Here is a 17707-nt window from a genome sequence, read left to right as displayed (position 1 = left end):
CTGATCCATCAGAGGCAGAGGATGCTGCTGGAGAGATCATGTGGCATATGCCCAGGTTCACAGATTCTCTCAAACTATATTGTTGGAACGTTGGCAACCACTGATCACCTGTCTAATGTGTATACAGTCAGATCTGTCTTACAACCAGATTCCATCAAGAGCCAGTTTAATACTTCACTCTGATATGAGTAATACAGAATTCTATTTCTTAAGAAACAGTCTCTCAGACAAGATTTTTCTTTTAACAACAAAGTATTAGCATAACTACTAAATACAAGAGCTTATGCTTGCATAAATATAAATACATGAAAAATCTAACATCATTCTTAAACAAGGCTCCTAAGCAAAGTACATTTGCTAGTTCCCAATGATAATCAATACCAAGCTTACCAGGTTGATTCTACACATTAAGGAAAGCTGATCCTAAAGGATAGCTTCCACTCTTGCGTGTTCCGAGTCTCCTTTATATACTTTTTGGATGCTACAAAATATGTCCAAACTATTTTACTACAGTTTATACTTCTTATCCAAGAATTCCAAAGATAACCTTTCTACTTTAAATCTGCATGTGTCTAAATAAGATTATCGAATATGGAAATTTCTTATCGAGATTAATGCACATACCAACATACTTATCTAAACATTTTAGCTTTCTTTGACATGTTACAGGTATGGTTTTGAAACAAATATATTTCCTTGACATCATTCTGTCTTGTGAGCTTGTGGTTCTTAGGTGTTTACGGTCTGGGATGAGGCCTCTTGGTCACTTATCTGATGGCCCATCTGGACTAATAGTTTTATGATACTCTACTAAGTGAAAGTTGTAACCTTAAATTTAACACTGACACCTCCTTATCTGGATTCCTTTCTAAGCAGTAAAAGGGTACTAATGAACTATTTCTAATAGCCTGGTACAATTGTCTCTCATCTGGCAAACCTCAGAGACAAGACATCATTTGTCATGGGTAAGAAGACATGCCAGTAAAGTAATGCTCAAGATCTTGCAAGGTGGACTCCAGCAATTCATGGAACAAGAATTGCCAGATGTACAAGCTGGGTTTAGAAAAGGGAGAGGAACTAGAGACCAAATTGCCAATATCCGCTTAATATCCAATATCTGCAATAAGGACAGCAATGACAAATCTTGATAAAATAGTGAAGAGCAGAGACATCACACTGACAACAAAGGTCCACATAGTTAAAGCAGTGGTATTCCCCATAGTAACCTATGGCTGTGAGAGCTGGACCATAAGGAAGGCTAAGCGAAAGAAGATAGATGCTTTTGAACTGTGGTACTGGAGGAAAATTCTGAGAGTTCCTTGGACTGCAAGAAGATCAAACCAGTCCATACTCCAGGAAATTAAGCCAGACTGCTCACTTGAGGGAATGATATTAAAGGCAAAACTGAAGCACTTTGGCCACATACTGAGAAGACAGGATACCCTGGAGAAGATGCTGATGCTAGGGAAAGTGGAAGGCAAAAGGAAGAGGGGCCGACCAAGGGCAAGATGGATGGATGATATTCTGGAGGTGACGGATTCGACCTTGGGGGAGCTGGGGGTGGCGACGGCCGACAGGAAGCTCTGGCGTGGGCTGGTCCATGAAGTCACAAAGAGTCGGAAGCGACTGAGCGAATAAACAACAACAAGAAGACTATACTGGGTGATATTAGGCACTGGAATCTCATTTTTAATTCCAGAATTCTCTTGGAGGCATTTGATTATAGAATTTCCTAACTGAGCAGCAGGGGTAAGATGATGCAAATATGAAAGATTTGCTTGATCTGCCACAATCTATTCCCACCATTTTTTTGGTAGAATATAGCTCAGAAGAATGAAAATAAAGGACTATGTGATCATCCAGCAGCATAACGTCTGTAACATCTATTGTGGCTACAACTGAGCCCAAACATTAGAAGTACCATATTATGGAAATATGTTTCAAGTTCAAATATATACTGTGAAGTAAAGCTATTTCAAGGGTGCTTTTTTAACTCAATGCATAAACTGTAGGGAAAAGTAGATGGTGCCAGAGAAAACATTCTCATTTAATAATGTTTGAACACAGAGCTGTGATGCAGTTTGTAGCAGGGCAGTGAGAAAAACCCACAACTAATCCTTCATAGCAACTGTCTGAACTCTTGGTTGTTTGCCATCCTTTAAACAGCAACTTCATTTTTCTGTTAGTTTCAGGGCTGAATAACCTAGTGTGGGGAATTTAAGCTACATGCATTTTTTTAAAAAGCTAAGTCAAGAAATCACCTAAGGAGCTTTGTAAATCACAGCTCACATCCCAGCGAATCACCATTCTGTATCTCAACTGACTTCAGTGCCTCGAATTAAAGGATTAAAATAAACAGATAGCTCTTAAATAAGGAGATGATTATTTATTCCCTTCCATTTTTAATCTGTTTCACCTCCCCTTCCTCTGTTTGGAGTCAATTATGTTTACAGAAATGAGATGTGTACTTTCTGAAGTACACATCCAATTATTAGATTCGAGTGTATTCATTTATGCTTATATCTTAATTTGGTCCCCTTCCTCCACAACTGTACTCCACCATTCACTTTCATGTAGCATTTAAGTAAACCTTTATAAACATCATCAAATGATTAGTGCTGCATATTAGTTAATTTCTACTTTTACAGAGCAATGAAATTATGGCTTTTATTAAAACATACATGTTTGAACACAGTATTTAATTCGCCCTTAATCTTAGTCAATATCTTTTTTTACGGCTTCCCATGGGAGAAACATACATAGTGATCATGACATTCCACAGTGCAATAAATATAGTATACCATTATTAGTAAGTGCGCAAGAAAACCACAAATGGTGAGAGATTCACTGCCAGAAAATTTGGAGCAGCAGCCCACTGAAACACTGATGCATCATTATATAAAGTGAGTTAACAGCACAATCCTATACATGCCTACTCAGAAGTAAGACCCATTGATTTCAATAAGGCTTACTGCCAGGTAAGTGGATATAGGATTGCTGCCTACATATATTGTGAAATGTGTAGTGGCAATTGCCATTGGCCATATGGAATTAGTATGGGTGGAACAAATCAATCTATTAATAGTTTCAAAAATGGGTGGCAATAGTTCAGAAAATTGTCTGGAAGCATCTTAAGTAAAATATGTTGTACCTGGGGACATTGCACACTTTCCTCAAATAGCATTTTAATGGCTATTGTACGTTTTACATGGAATGAAATTGTGTAAGTGTCATAAGCACAAATTGGATATCTTTGGAGGGGTGATTCATGAGAAGTAACACAGTTCTCAGCTTTGCATTCTTATGCCTTTTTGTGAATGTTCTTTGAAAAATTTAGTATAATCTAAACATGCATAGTGCACATGCTTCTCAGTGGAGATACATATGGGATTGCTGGATGTGGTCTGATTTTTCCCATGAAAAAGGCTTTATTTATTTAATACAAACATGGATTGCATTATTTTAATTGGCCTGGTTGTGCGCCCCAAGAAAATATTTGTCATGGTTTATACATGCACATTTACCACTGGATGCCTTGCATGTGTGAATGGGCTATCAGAGGTCTAATGCTACAGAAATTTTTTTAAAATGCTTTTAGCATGGAATGAGTTCAGCTGTTACTCATCAGATGTACAGTAGTCAAGTGTAACAAAATATTAAGTATGCCTGTATAAATTACCCTTTTTGATAAAACACATTTTACATACTATCACCACCCTAAAACAGTGGTTTTCCATTGGTCCACCATTCCTGAACCTCTCATAATTTTCCAAGAAACCCAGGATTCCCTGAGACGCAATTGGAAAACCACTGCCCTAGGTTACTACTCTTCTTTTTTCCCTTTCATTACTTTAAATGTTTATATACATTCTCTCTTTATATACATTCCCCTTCATGGATCACTGCCTTGTTGTGGCGAAGGGGCTTGCGTAACTCAGTGAAGCCATAAGCTATGCCGTGCAGAGCCACCCAAGACGGACAGGTCATGGCAGAGAGTTCTGACAAAATGTGGTCCACTGGAGAAGGAAATGGCAACCCACTCCAGTATTCTTGCCAAGAAAACCCCATGGAACGTATCACAAGGCTAAAAGAGATGACGCCGGAAGATGAGCCCCTCAGGTCGGAAGGTGTCCAATATGCTACTGGGGAAGAGCAGAGGGTATTTCCAAGTAGCGCCAGAAAGAGTGAAGCGGCTGGGCCAAAGCCGAAAGGACACTCAGCTGTGGATGTGTCTGGTGGTGAAAAGAAAATCCGATGCTGTAAAGAACAATATTGTTTAGGAACCTGGAATGTCAGATCAATGAATCAAGGTAAGCTGGAGGTGGTCAAACATGAGATGGCAAGATTGAACATCGACATCTTGGGAATCAGCGAACTAAAATGGACAGGCATGGGCGAATTTAATTCAGGTGACTATCATATCTACTATTGTGGGCAAGAATCCCTTAGAAGAAATGGAGTAGCGCTCATAGTCAACAAAAGGGTGGGAAAAGCAGTACTGGGGTACAATCTTAAAAATGATAGAATGATCTCAGTACGAATCCAAGGCAAACCATTCAACATCACAGTAATTCAAGTCTATGCGCCAACCACTGAGGCCGAAGAAGCTGAGGTTGATCGGTTCTATGAAGACCTACAACACCTTCTAGAACTAACACCAAAAAAAGATGTCCTCTTCATCATAGGGGATTGGAATGCTAAAGTAGGAAGTCAAGAAATCACCGGGATAACAGGCAGGCATGGCCTTGGTGTACAAAATGAAGCAGGACAAAAGCTAATAGAGTTTTGCCAAGAGAACACGCTGATCATAGCAAACACTCTTTTCCAACAGCACAAGAGGCGACTCTACACATGGACGTCACCAGATGGTCAATATCGAAATCAGATTGATTATGTCCTTTGCAGCCAAAGATGGAGAAGCTCCATACAGTCAGTAAAAACAAGACCTGGAGCTGACTGTGGCTCAGATCATGAGCTGCTTCTTGCAAAATTTCGGCTTAAATTGAAGAACGTCGGGAAAACCACTAAACCGTTGAGGTATGACCTAAATCATATCCCTGATGAATATACAGTGGAGGTGAGGAATAGATTTCAGGGATTAGACCTGATAGACAGAGTGCCTGAGGAACTATGGACGGAGGTCCGTAACATTGTTCAGGAGGCAGCAACGAAATCCATCCCAAAGAAAAAGAAATGCAAGAAAGCCAAGTGGCTGTCTGATGAGGCTTTACAAGTAGCTGAGGAAAGAAGGGAAGCGAAAAGCAAGGGAGAAAGGGGAAGATATACCCAACTGAATGCAGAGTTCCAGAGAATAGCAAGGAGAGACAAGAAGGCCTTCTTAAATGAACAATGCAAAGAAATCGAGGAAAACAACAGAATGGGAAAGACTAGAGATCTCTTCAAGAAAATTGGAGATCTCAAGGGAACATTTTGTGCAAAGACGGGCATGATAAAGGACAAAGAAGGCAGGGACCTAACAGAAGCAGATGAGATTAAGAAGAGGTGGCAAGAATACACAGAAGAACTATACAGGAAAGATCTGAATGTCCCTGATAGCCATGATAGTGCGGTCACTGAACTTGAGCCGGACATCCTCGAGAGTGAAGTCAAGTGGGCCTTAGGAAGCATTAGTAACAACAAAGCTAGCGGAGATGACAGTATTCCAGCTGAGCTATTTAAAATCCTAAAAGATGATGCTGTTAAAGTGCTGCATTCAATATGCCAACAAATCTGGAACACTCAACAGTGGCCACAAGACTGGAAAAGGTCAGTTTACATTCCAATTCCAAAGAAGGGCAACGCCAAAGAGTGTTCAAACTACCGCACAATTGCGCTCATTTCACATGCCAGCAAGGTGATGCTCAAAATCCTACAAGCTAGGCTTCAGCAGTATGCGAACCGAGAACTACCGGAAGTACAAGCTGGGTTTAGAAGAGGCAGAGGAACTAGAGATCAAATCGCCAACATTCGCTGCATCATGGAGAAAGCAAGAGAATTCCAGAAAAACGTCTATTTCTGCTTCATTGACTACGCTAAAGCCTTTGATTGTGTGGATCACAACAAACTGTGGCAAATTCTTAAAGTGATGGGAGTACCAGACCACCTTACCTGTCTGCTGAGAAACCTGTACGAGGGTCAAGAAGCAACAGTAAGAACCAGACATGGAACAACCGATTGGTTCAAAATTGGGAAAGGAGTACGACAAGGCTGCATATTGTCACCCTGCTTATTTAACTTATATGCAGAGTACATCATGAGAAATGCCGGGTTGGATGAATCACAGGTCGGAATTAAGATTGCCGGGAGAATTATCAACAACCTCCGATATGCAGACGATACCACCCTAATGGCAGAAAGCGAAGAGGATCTCAAGAGCCTCTTGTTGAGGGTGAAAGAGGAGAGTGCAAAAGCTGGTTTGAAACTCAACATTAAAAAAACTAAGATCATGTCATCTGGCCCTATCACTTCCTGGCATATAGAAGGGGAAGAAATGGAAGCAGTGAAAGATTTTACTTTCTTGGGCTCCAAGATCACCACAGACGGTGACTGTAGCCATGAAATTAAAAGACGCTTGCTCCTTGGGAGGAAAGCTATGGCAAACCTAGACAGCATAGTAAGAAGCAGAGACATCACCTTGCCGACAAAGGTCCGTCTAATCAAAGCTATGGTTTTCCCAGTAGTAATGTATGGCTGTGAGAGCTGGACTATAAGGAAGGCTGAGCGCCGAAGAATTGATGCTTTCGAACTGTGGTGCTGGAGAAGACTCTTACGAGTCCCCTGGACTGCAAGGAGGTCAAATCAGTCCATCCTAAAGGAAATCAACCCTGACTGCTCATTGGAAGGACAGATAATGAAGCTGAAGCTCCAATATTTTGGCCACCTAATGCGAAGAGAAAACTCCCTGGAAAAGACCCTGATGCTGGGAAAGACTGAAGGCAAAAGGAGAAGGGGACGGCAGAGGATGAGATGGCTAGATAGCATCACGGATGCAATGAATATGAACTTGAGCACGCTCCGGGAGAGAGCGCAGGACAGGAAGGCCTGGCGTGCTATGGTCCATGGGGTCACGAAGAGTCGGACACGACTGAACGACTGAACAACAACAATACATTCTCTCACCCATCACCCCAGCGTGGTCAACTTAGCTAATCATGGGGTGAGGGTCTGAGGGGTTAAATGCAATAATCTTACTAAAACGATCTTCTGTCACTTTCTGCATGACCATCATTTTGTTAATAGCCTTGTAGTAAGTACTTATACAGACATACAAACAGCATCTTAGGCGCAGGATTTAAACTTCAGGTGCAAAACTATTCTAAGTAGAACTGAATGATAATCCATTTATAATGCTTTGTGGTTTCTTTTTGAACACAGATTCCAAAAAAATTGCATTTCTTCCACAAATATTTTGATTTGGCTTTGCTGAAAACACTCATGCATACAAATATAGCCACTTCTCCTTCCTGAGGTGCTTCTAGGCGAGGCTTTTATGTTACCATCACATCTTGTGCCCTCCAGATGTTTTGGGCTACAACTTCCAGGATTCCTCATTCATGGAATCTTAGGGGAGGGGGGGTCTGTCCAGACAGCAGTGTTTTACACTTGTACCCCTCCCATGTTTCCCCACCACTTTTTCCATCTTTTTTCTGACTGCAGAAAATCTGTTAAGGAAAAAAAGATGGAATTCCTGCATAATATCTTTTGATTGGTAGAATTAGGAGCACTGTGTCTAGAAACACCCCTGGAAATTGTATTTACATTTTCTTCAAAAGCTTCCTGTTAATGTACATCTTTGACCTTTATGTGTATTGTGAGTGATAGCATTTTGTACTTCATGCAAGAATGGCATTGTTGTTGTTGTTCAGTCGTTCAGTCGTGTCCGACTCTTCGTGACCCCATGGACCATAGCACGCCAGGCCTTCCTGTCCTGCGCTCTCTCCCGGAGCGTGCTCAAGTTCATATTCATTGCATCGGTGATGCTATCTAGCCATCTCATCCTCTGCCGTCCCCTTCTCCTTTTGCCTTCAGTCTTTCCCAGCATCAGGGTCTTTTCCAGGGAGTTTTCTCTTCGCATTAGGTGGCCAAAATATTGGAGCTTCAGCTTCATTATCTGTCCTTCCAATGAGCACTCAGGGTTGATTTCCTTTAGGATGGACTGATTGGACCTCCTTGCAGTCCAGGGGACTCGTAAGAGTCTTCTCCAGCACCACAGTTCGAAAGCATCAATTCTTCGGCGCTCAGCCTTCCTTATAGTCCAGCTCTCACAGCCATACATTACTACTGGGAAAACCATAGCTTTGATTAGACGGACCTTTGTCGGCAAGGTGATGTCTCTGCTTCTTACTATGCTGTCTAGGTTGGCCATAGCTTTCCTCCCAAGGAGCAAGCGTCTTTTAATTTCAGGGCTACAGTCACCGTCTGCGGTGATCTTGGAGCCCAAGAAAGTAAAATCTGTCACTGCTTCCATTTCTTCCCCTTCGATATGCCAGGAAGTGATGGGGCCAGATGCCATGATCTTCGTTTGTTTAATGTTGAGTTTCAAACCAGCTTTTGCACTCTCCTCTTTCACCCTCAACAAGAGGCTCTTTAGATCCTCTTCGCTTTCTGCCATTAGGGTGGTATCGTCCGCATATCGGAGGTTGTTGATAATTCTCCCAGCAATCTTAATTCCGACCTCTGATTCATCCAACCCGGCATTTCTCATGATGTACTCTGCATATAAGTTAAATAAGCAGGGTGACAATATGCAGCCTTGTCGTACTCCTTTCCCAATTTTGAACCAATCGGTTGTTCCATGTCTGGTTCTTACTGTTGCTTCTTGACCCTCGTACAGGTTTCTCAGGAGACAGGTAAGGTGGTCTGGTACTCCCATCACTTTCAGAATTTGCCACAGTTTGTTGTGATCCACACAATCAAAGGCTTTAGCGTAGTCAATGAAGCAGAAATAGACGTTTTTCTGGAATTCTCTTGCTTTCTCCATGATCCAGCGAATGTTGGCGATTTGATCTCTAGTTCCTCTGCCTCTTCGAAACCCAGCTTGTACTTCCGGTAGTTCTCGGTTCGCATACTGCTGAAGCCTAGCTTGGAGGATTTTGAGCATCACCTTGCTGGCATGTGAAATGAGCGCAATTGTGCGGTAGTTCGAACACTCTTTGGCGTTGCCCTTCTTTGGAATTGGAATGTAAACTGACCTTTTCCAGTCTTGTGGCCACTGTTGAGTGTTCCACATTTGTTGGCATATTGAATGCAGCACTTTAACAGCATCATCTGTTAGGATTTTAAATAGCTCGGCTGGAATATTGTCATCTCCGCTAGCTTTGTTGTTACTAATGCTTCCTAAGGCCCACTTGACTTCACTCTCGAGGATGTCCGGCTCAAGTTCAGTGACCGCACTATCATGGCTATCAGGGACATTCAGATCTTTCCTGTATAGTTCTTCTGTGTATTCTTTCCACCTCTTCTTAATCTCATCTGCTTCTGTTAGGTCCCTGCCTTCTTTGTCCTTTATCATGCCCATCTTTGCACAAAACGTTCCCTTGAGATCTCCAATTTTCTTGAAGAGATCTCTAGTCTTTCCCATTCTGTTGTTTTCCTCGATTTCTTTGCATTGTTCATTTAAGAAGGCCTTCTTGTCTCTCCTTGCTATTCTCTGGAACTCTGCATTCAGTTGGGTATATCTTCCCCTTTCTCCCTTGCTTTTCGCTTCCCTTCTTTCGTGAGCTACTTGTAAAGCCTCATCAGACAGCCACTTTGCTTTCTTGCATTTCTTTTTCTTTGGGATGGATTTCGTTGCTGCCTCCTGAACAATGTTACGGACCTCCGTCCATAGTTCCTCAGGCACTCTGTCTATCAGGTCTAATCCCTGAAATCTATTCCTCACCTCCACTGTATATTCATCAGGGATATGATTTAGGTCATACCTGAACAGTTTAGTGGTTTTCCCGACGTTCTTCAATTTAAGCTGAAATTTTGCAAGAAGCAGCTCATGATCTGAGCCACAGTCAGCACCAGGTCTTGTTTTTACTGACTGTATGGAGCTTCTCCATCTTTGGCTGCAAAGGACATAATCAATCTGATTTCGATATTGACCATCTGGTGACGTCCATGTGTAGAGTCGCCTCTTGTGCTGTTGGAAAAGAGTGTTTGCTATGATCAGCATGTTCTCTTGGCAAAACTCTATTAGCTTTTGTCCTGCTTCATTTTGTACACCAAGGCCATGCCTGCCTGTTATCCCGGTGATTTCTTGACTTCCTACTTTAGCATTTCAATCCCCTATGATGAAGAGGACGTCTTTTTTTGGTGTTAGTTCTAGAAGGTGTTGTAGGTCTTCATAGAACCGATCAACCTCAGCTTCTTCGGCCTCAGTGGTTGGGGCATAGACTTGAATTACTGTGATGTTGAATGGTTTGCCTTGGATTCGTACTGAGATCATTCTATCATTTTTAAGATTGTACCCCAGTACTGCTTTTCCCACCCTTTTGTTGACTATGAGTGCTACTCCATTTCTTCTAAGGGATTCTTGCCCACAATAGTAGATATGATGGTCACCTGAATTAAATTCGCCCATGCCTGTCCATTTGAGTTCGCTGATTCCCAAGATGTCGATGTTCAATCTTGCCATCTCATGTTTGACCACCTCCAGCTTACCTTGATTCATTGATCTGACATTCCAGGTTCCTAAACAATATTGTTCTTTACAGCATTGGATTTTCTTTTCACCACCAGACACATCCACAGCTGAGTGTCCTTTCGGGTTTGGCCCAGCCGCTTCACTCTTTCTGGCGCTACTTGGAAATACCCTCTGCTCTTCCCCAGTAGCATATAGTTTATGTAATCTCACCTTTGACATTCTCATTGCCTGAGCATAATGTTAAGGAGTTCTACAGTGCAATCCAAAACACCTCTACTAGGAAGTAAGTCCCATGGAGTTCAATGGGACTTACTCCCAGGTAGGTGTGTATAGAATTTCAGCCTTAGTGAGTATTATTTCATTAAAATACTATGTAGAATTGCTTTCTGATTTGGTTTCTTAATTTAAAGCCAAAATAATTCCATGCTAAATAACAACACAAGTTTGAATTAATTTAGCTCTGTGATTTCTTATTGGTTCCAGATGTTGGCCACAATCCAGAGCCTTAGCCAGGCATATGGCTTCCATTGTCAGCTATACTATATGCAGTCCCTCAGCTATATTGGACTTACTCTGAAATCCTATACTTCTTTACCTGGAAGTAAGTTGCATTGAACTGAATGTCTCAGTGGACACATGGATGGTAGTGTCAGGCTGCAATCCTGTAATGCCTTCCTGGAAGTAAGTCCCACTGAACTCAAAGAGGCTTACTTCTGAGTAGAAATATGTAGAATAGCACTGTTGTTCTCCTTCCACAGTTCATGTTATAGCAAATATATCCATTTTACAGATCTTGCTACTAATTGCATGGTATTATTATAAGAACTGAAGTTTAATCCTGGATTATTTCATATAGCATTTTTCAAAGCATAAAGTCATGCAAACATATTGGCCATGATTCAATGCAGAGTTATGCATTTTACAATGTAATCCTATGCAGGTCTACATATGAGTAAGCCCCATTTAGTTCAAGGGGATTTACTCCCAGATAAATGTGTATATGATTTATCTAAATCTATGTAAGATTGTAGCTACTATTTACAAAACTTGTACGGCCAATAGTTTAATCAAGACTACAGCTAGGAAACACTACTCAGTTTCCATCACTAATCAGTCATAATGAAATACAAAACAATCACCCACCATTTCTCTTCTAGTAGCTTGATTTCATGCAGCAACATCTAAAATCTTGTATTAGTTACAAGACTAATACTCTTCCATGGGTGTTATTGAAAATGAATTCCAGTGTGACTGAAATTTAAACTTGTGTGCTTTGAGGAGTGTGAAAGGCATGATCTTCCTTGCCCACAGGGAATACTGGGATCTATTTTCATTGCATACACACACACTTAATGAGGTAGACCAGTCTCCCGCAATCTTGTGCCCTCCAGATGTTTGGGGCCACAACTTCCAGGATTCCTCACCATTGGCCATGCTGGCTGGGGCTGAAGGGAGCTGAAGTCCAAAACACCTGAAGGGCATCAGGTTGGGGGAAGGCTGGGGTAGACTATGAACAGAACATGCTTCATGTGTGCACTGGAGCTTATGTGGAGTTCCAGGTAGGGTGAGGAAGATAAATGTTTCTGGAAATCCAGTGCAGGACAGCAGAATGGTTAAACTTTAGAATGACATATATTTGAGAAATGCTTATTTTAGAATATATTCTTAATTTTATTTTAATACCATGCTGAAAAAGAAGTAGAAACGCACCTAAAAAGACAAGTCTTCTGATTTGGCCATACATTTACCACACCTGAAATACATTTGTGTTTGCATGTGTGTTTGCATTCACATATAACAAACACAGTACCATATATGTGTCAATGCATGTGCAGCTTTATGCATCAATGCAGAATAGTGGGCACTGATAATGTGATTTGGGAGATGGCCTCATCTATTTTCTCTAGTGCATTTGTTGGTGTCTTACTACATACACTGATGTATGAGGACATAAATGTCAAGTTGTGATATACATAGAGAAAAAGAGTGTCTTCGCCATGGTAAGTGACTTCCAAGCCCATACAGTTTGCCTTGGTGTGGCATCTTTATCAACAGATATGTTATCTATATCAGATCTTTGTCTGCTCTAAATCAACCCTGAGTTAACCTAAAAATAAAAGTTTTCACTTCAGCCAATCTGTAAAGTAAAGTGACAGATGCACTCCTAAAAGGCTTGTGTAATTGGCTGCATAATTAATTAAATTAGACATCCAATTCCATTACAAAAGGTTGGATCCAGATTTAGTTGTGTCTAGCCCATTAAAATCAAAGGGACTTAAGTTAGCCATTACTAACTTAAGTCCCATTGATTTCAATGGGTCTGCTCTAAGGGTGCTTTCAGATGAGACTTTATCCTGCAATCATCCTGCCTTAAATATGGAATTTTACTGGGGGTCCAGATGAAGTTGTCTTTCATTTGTAACCTTCCTGTGTTTTCCCACCTCTTCTTACAAGAAAAAAAATATGTTAAGGAGGAAGAGACAGAATAGTGCACTGTGCTAGGAGCCCTCTGTCTGGAAGCACCCTAAGTATGACTAAATCTAGATCCAACCAAGGACAGCATTGCACTTGAAAAAGACTAAATAACCTTTGATGATTTTGCAGCAAAGTGCTGTGAGGTGGTCTGTCTCCTTCTTAAAAGAGTACTCCTATAGGCCCCCAAAGGGATTAAGTAAAATATCAACAATGTTGGTTTATTTTTTAAAGATTAATAAAGCTTAGTACATCATTAATTTAAATTCATTCCAAAGAGATCCCCTATGTGTAGATACACTCTCACACAAATGTATAAAGGTACTTCTAAATAGAAAAACAACAATTAACAAAATCCAAATTCTCTAATGATGCCATATTTCTAACTAATAGATTATGATGGATCCATGGTGATCACCTCCCTACACACAGAGTTATCCATTGAAAGGTGGAGCTGCTCTAGTACAAATCCACTGAAATGAACAGGCTGCAGAGGAATAACGTTTGGTGGTTTGCACCTTAAAAGTTGTATAAAACATGGCAGATAACGATGGTCTATGTCAGTTTGTCCTTGCTTTAAAAATGGCAAAAGCAATCGTTCGAATAAACCCTTTCTACCTTGCACCCAATCTGCCACCCGTACTACCCCGATCCTACTTAGAGCAATACGACAATGGAACAAATTACCTAGGGAGGTGGTGGGCTCTCCCACACTGGAGGCATTCAAGATGAAGCTGGACAGCCACTTGTCAGGGATGCTTTGACTTGGATTCCTGCACTGAGCAGAGGGTTGGACTTGATGGTCTTGTAGTCCCCTTCCAACCCTACTGTTCTATGATTCTATGATACTTGATAGAGCTTCTTTCAAATATACCACTGGGTTGTAATCAACTTATCACAGTAGAAGGGGAAATGCATTTATGGATTAATGTAAGAAGCATTGTTCAGTTTTTGCTGGAAGTCCATTCTGCCTTATTGAAGTCCAATCCACACAATAATTTAAAGTGGCAGTTGCCAACTGAATAGCTGGTGTCTAGAATGGGCACTACATACAAATAAGAAAGCTCCAGCCATGAGGACTATCACAGATTGCCTATTTCAGAAAGCCAAGCCATCACGTTATAGTTAAAGTTATCAAGTGATAAAATATGCTTCTGTGAATCAACCCTGAAGCCTTCAAGAAGGGTGGTTAAAAAAAAAAAAAACTTAGCTAAATTAATACTGATATCACTATGTTGTGATTTCAATAGTTGCAGGTTCTGCTGATCAGCACACAGGTTTTCTCTTCTTGTTTTCTGAACTAGTGGACATTAGTATCTATTTATAATTCAGTTTCTCCCTCACTTCCTCTTACTATGAACATTTCTTCCCAATTGTGTCAACTGCTAGATTAGACTTTCTGCATTTCAATCTGTTGCAGCTGGTGCCTAGTATGATCTTTCCCATTCAGTTTATAAACAGAGGTTTTCTGTTGTTGTTTCTTGAAGCACCACACTGCCAAGATTGCGGCAAGTAAAAGCAAGCATACAAGAGTCACCCCAATGGCCATCATGGGACCTTTGTCTGGGCTGGAACAATCTACCCCTACACATGGTTCAAAAGTGGTCAAAGGCTTTCCACCTAGTCCATAGGTAAGATTGTCTCTCTCAGCATCTGCTGATGTATCAGTAAAAGCATTTTGAGAAGGCACAGTAGTAACCGCTTGCATTGGGGAAGTAATCATTTCTTCTTCCTCTGGCAATTGAATGTGATCAATGAGATGGAGCAGTGTGGAGGTCTCCAGTGTAGCCAAATTTAAGTTAGTGACTGTGGTTACTGATGCCAACTCCTGAGTGACAAATCCCTTAGGTGTAGTTGGGGCATAACCGATTACTTCATCAGACCCTTTGCTTATGCTTACATTCTCTGGGCCACTTGTTGGCAATAGTGTTCCTAGTGTTCTTTTGATCTCATCATCTTGGGTCAGTGGTGGGACTGGCCCAGTCTGTATGAAATCCTTTTCCAGACTGCTGCCACCTGTTTTTCTCACTCCAACATAATTTGATTGGTCAGTGGTAATGTCATCTTCCATCCCCATAGATCCATCAATTTTATCGCCCTCCTCTTCCTCCTCTTCTACTGCTTCTTGAGTAACAGGGTAACCATCTAGCCAGGACTCATCTGTATTAGAGTCTGTATTTTTTGCTGCTTTTGTGTTGTTGTTCACAATGGGAGGCCCAATGGGGAAGTCCTCACCTTCATATAGCATTTTGATGCCTTGTTCATTATACATAATTTTTACACCAATGTGGTTGTCACCATCAGCAAATTGAGTGTTGTCATCATCTGTGGCTTTGTCTGGCTCATTTTCCTTTTTCTTTGTCTCTTTTGCATCATGTTCTTCAGTAGGCATAGACCGGTCATCAGGAAAATTATCTTCATAATCCATATGTCCTTCAGTTTCATCTGAAAAGGGAAATAAATTGAGGGACAATGCATTTTTGGTACAGACTTTCAGAAAAGTCTCTGGCATGACACTCACACTCTTGATGTGGCAGCCAGTTTGATAGTGGGGCCCAGAAGATCTGAGCATGCGACACCCATTCTAACCTGCTTGCCCTGGCTGCCTATACATTTCTGAGCCCATTTCAAGGTGCTGGTTTTGACCTATAAAGCCTTATGCAGCTCAGGACTTCAATACCTGATGGAGCATCTCACCCAGTATGAACTTACCCTAGGCATACATTCCAATCAAATTCTGAGACCCTCCTCCGAGAATGTTTTGGAGGATGGCAACTAGGGATGTTGGAGAAATCTGCAATGGAACCAAATGAGTTTGGATTTTTATGAATCTGACCTGCCGATTCTGCAGGAGACCAGCTTTTCCCCTGTCAGGTGAATTCAGCAGACTTGTGGGCTGTTTTTCTAACCTTTGGGAATTTTGCACAAATTTCATCATAGAAAAATATGCAAAAATAAAAAAACAGCAAAAAATGCACATTTCCCCCCATAGGCTATAGTGTAAAAATGCGCATTTGGGGGGAATTTGCGCATTTGGGGGAATTTGTGCATTTTTTGCATTTCCGCAAATCACATCTGTGCAAATTCAGAAACTAAAAAGAAATCTGATTCTGTCGATGGAACAAAAGGCACCCGACAATCCTTGAAACACAGACGGAATAGAATTTACTCAATCTGTACATCCCTAATGGCAACAAAGGAGAGGGCTTTCCTCCTGGCATCAAAAACCAGCATCTTTTCGGTGCCAGGTTAAGACTTCCTCGACTCCCAGGCATCTGATGGCTTCTTAATTTAGTTGTTTTATTGGGTTGTGATATTTTATTGTTAACTGTTTTTAACTGTTTTAAATTGTTCTACATTTTTGTATGTTTTAATTTTGGTTGTAAGGTGCCTTGAGTCTTTTCTGAGAAAGACATCTAAGAAATAACAGAAACAACAACAACACACATTTATTGCTAAGTCTGCCAGCTCACTGCCACTATTTTAGGTATTTTTTGCATTACCCTGTTCCCTGAATTGGGCTAACTTGGTTGTTGATGTGTCTCCAAGTCAGGAATACAGTCAATAAAAGACATCCTGTGAAATCTGTTAACTTGGTTGTCCATATGGAGACTGAATACTTCCAAGCCACACTGGAACTGCATCCATATTTATAATTTTCTTTATTAACAGTATCACCTTTGAAAGACTTACATGAAACCATCCAAATGGGTTCACAAAACAAAGTAGACAAAAAGCTTTCCTCTGTCCTAACTAATTTCACTTATATTACTATTTTTCTGTCATATAAGACACAGATCTTACACTCCTGTAGACATTTGTTTAGGCAGCAGCACCTTTTCAATAATTTTCTATCTGCCAAATTGGCCCCAGAATCCCACTGTCCAATCAGGCCTCACTGTAACATGAATCAATCCCACACCTCATGAAAAGCCACCAGTCCTATAGGAGTTCTAGAAGTTCTTTAGCAATAGGAATGGTACGTTTTCCCCACAACTTTAACTTTATCCAGTCTGTGCGACTTCACCCCTGTTGAATGTTACTACTTATCTCAATAATCAACATATAACTTCTAAAAAATTCTTCCTTCATCTTTTTTCTTCTTCATATTGATATTGATTTTGTCACACAGTGGTACAAACAGAATACATGCACAGGAAGTATTCAAGAGCTCTATTATGGGCTTTGCTTACATTTTTCCAGCATTAATTTACGTGCTTGAGCTCAGGCCCATATATAGTCACGGTTGAAGTGAATGAACAAAAGCCATAATGCAAGACTATGCTTGACTTTGGCACCATCCTGCCTCACTCCTTTTCAAACCCTGCCTTTCCCAGAGGAATGACAGGAGGGGGAGATGGCAAAAATTCTTCCTCTGCTAGGAATCTGGGAGGGTAGGGCTTTTCCTTTTCCAGTTCCTGTCTTCTCCTACAAGGAAAACATGTGGGTAGAGTTTGTACCAACCTGTTTGTGCTTTGGTTTACATTGAACATTTTTGCACCTACTAGTAAATATGAGTGAAATATTGAGGGCGGTGCACTTGGGACGCAATCCTATTGATTGCGCCCTCAGTGATTAGAAGCCCCTGAACGGAGGCTTCCAATC

General features: G+C 41.0%; 1 protein-coding gene across 2 annotated transcripts in view; it reads right to left on the bottom strand.

Moving 5' to 3' along the window:
- Positions 1-12284: 12284 nt before the first annotated feature.
- Positions 12285-17707, bottom strand: part of SUSD5 (sushi domain containing 5) — a 51808-nt gene continuing 46385 nt past the window's right edge. Inside the window, exon 5 of one of the 2 annotated variants that reach the window (XM_084858019.1) lies at positions 12285-15547. In XM_084858019.1, the coding sequence (XP_084714145.1) occupies positions 14493-15547 (1055 nt within the window). In that variant the 3' untranslated portion in view covers positions 12285-14492. The remainder of the gene's footprint in view (positions 15548-17707) is intronic. The other variant, XM_084858020.1, reaches the window with a different exon arrangement.

Source organism: Heloderma suspectum, chromosome 5 (genome assembly GCF_057233095.1).
Source record: "Heloderma suspectum isolate Gila_16-S chromosome 5, 16-S_ref, whole genome shotgun sequence".
Taxonomy (NCBI): domain Eukaryota; kingdom Metazoa; phylum Chordata; class Lepidosauria; order Squamata; family Helodermatidae; genus Heloderma; species Heloderma suspectum.
Note: the sequence above shows the minus strand (reverse complement) of the source record. Positions and strands in the feature narration are given on the sequence as shown.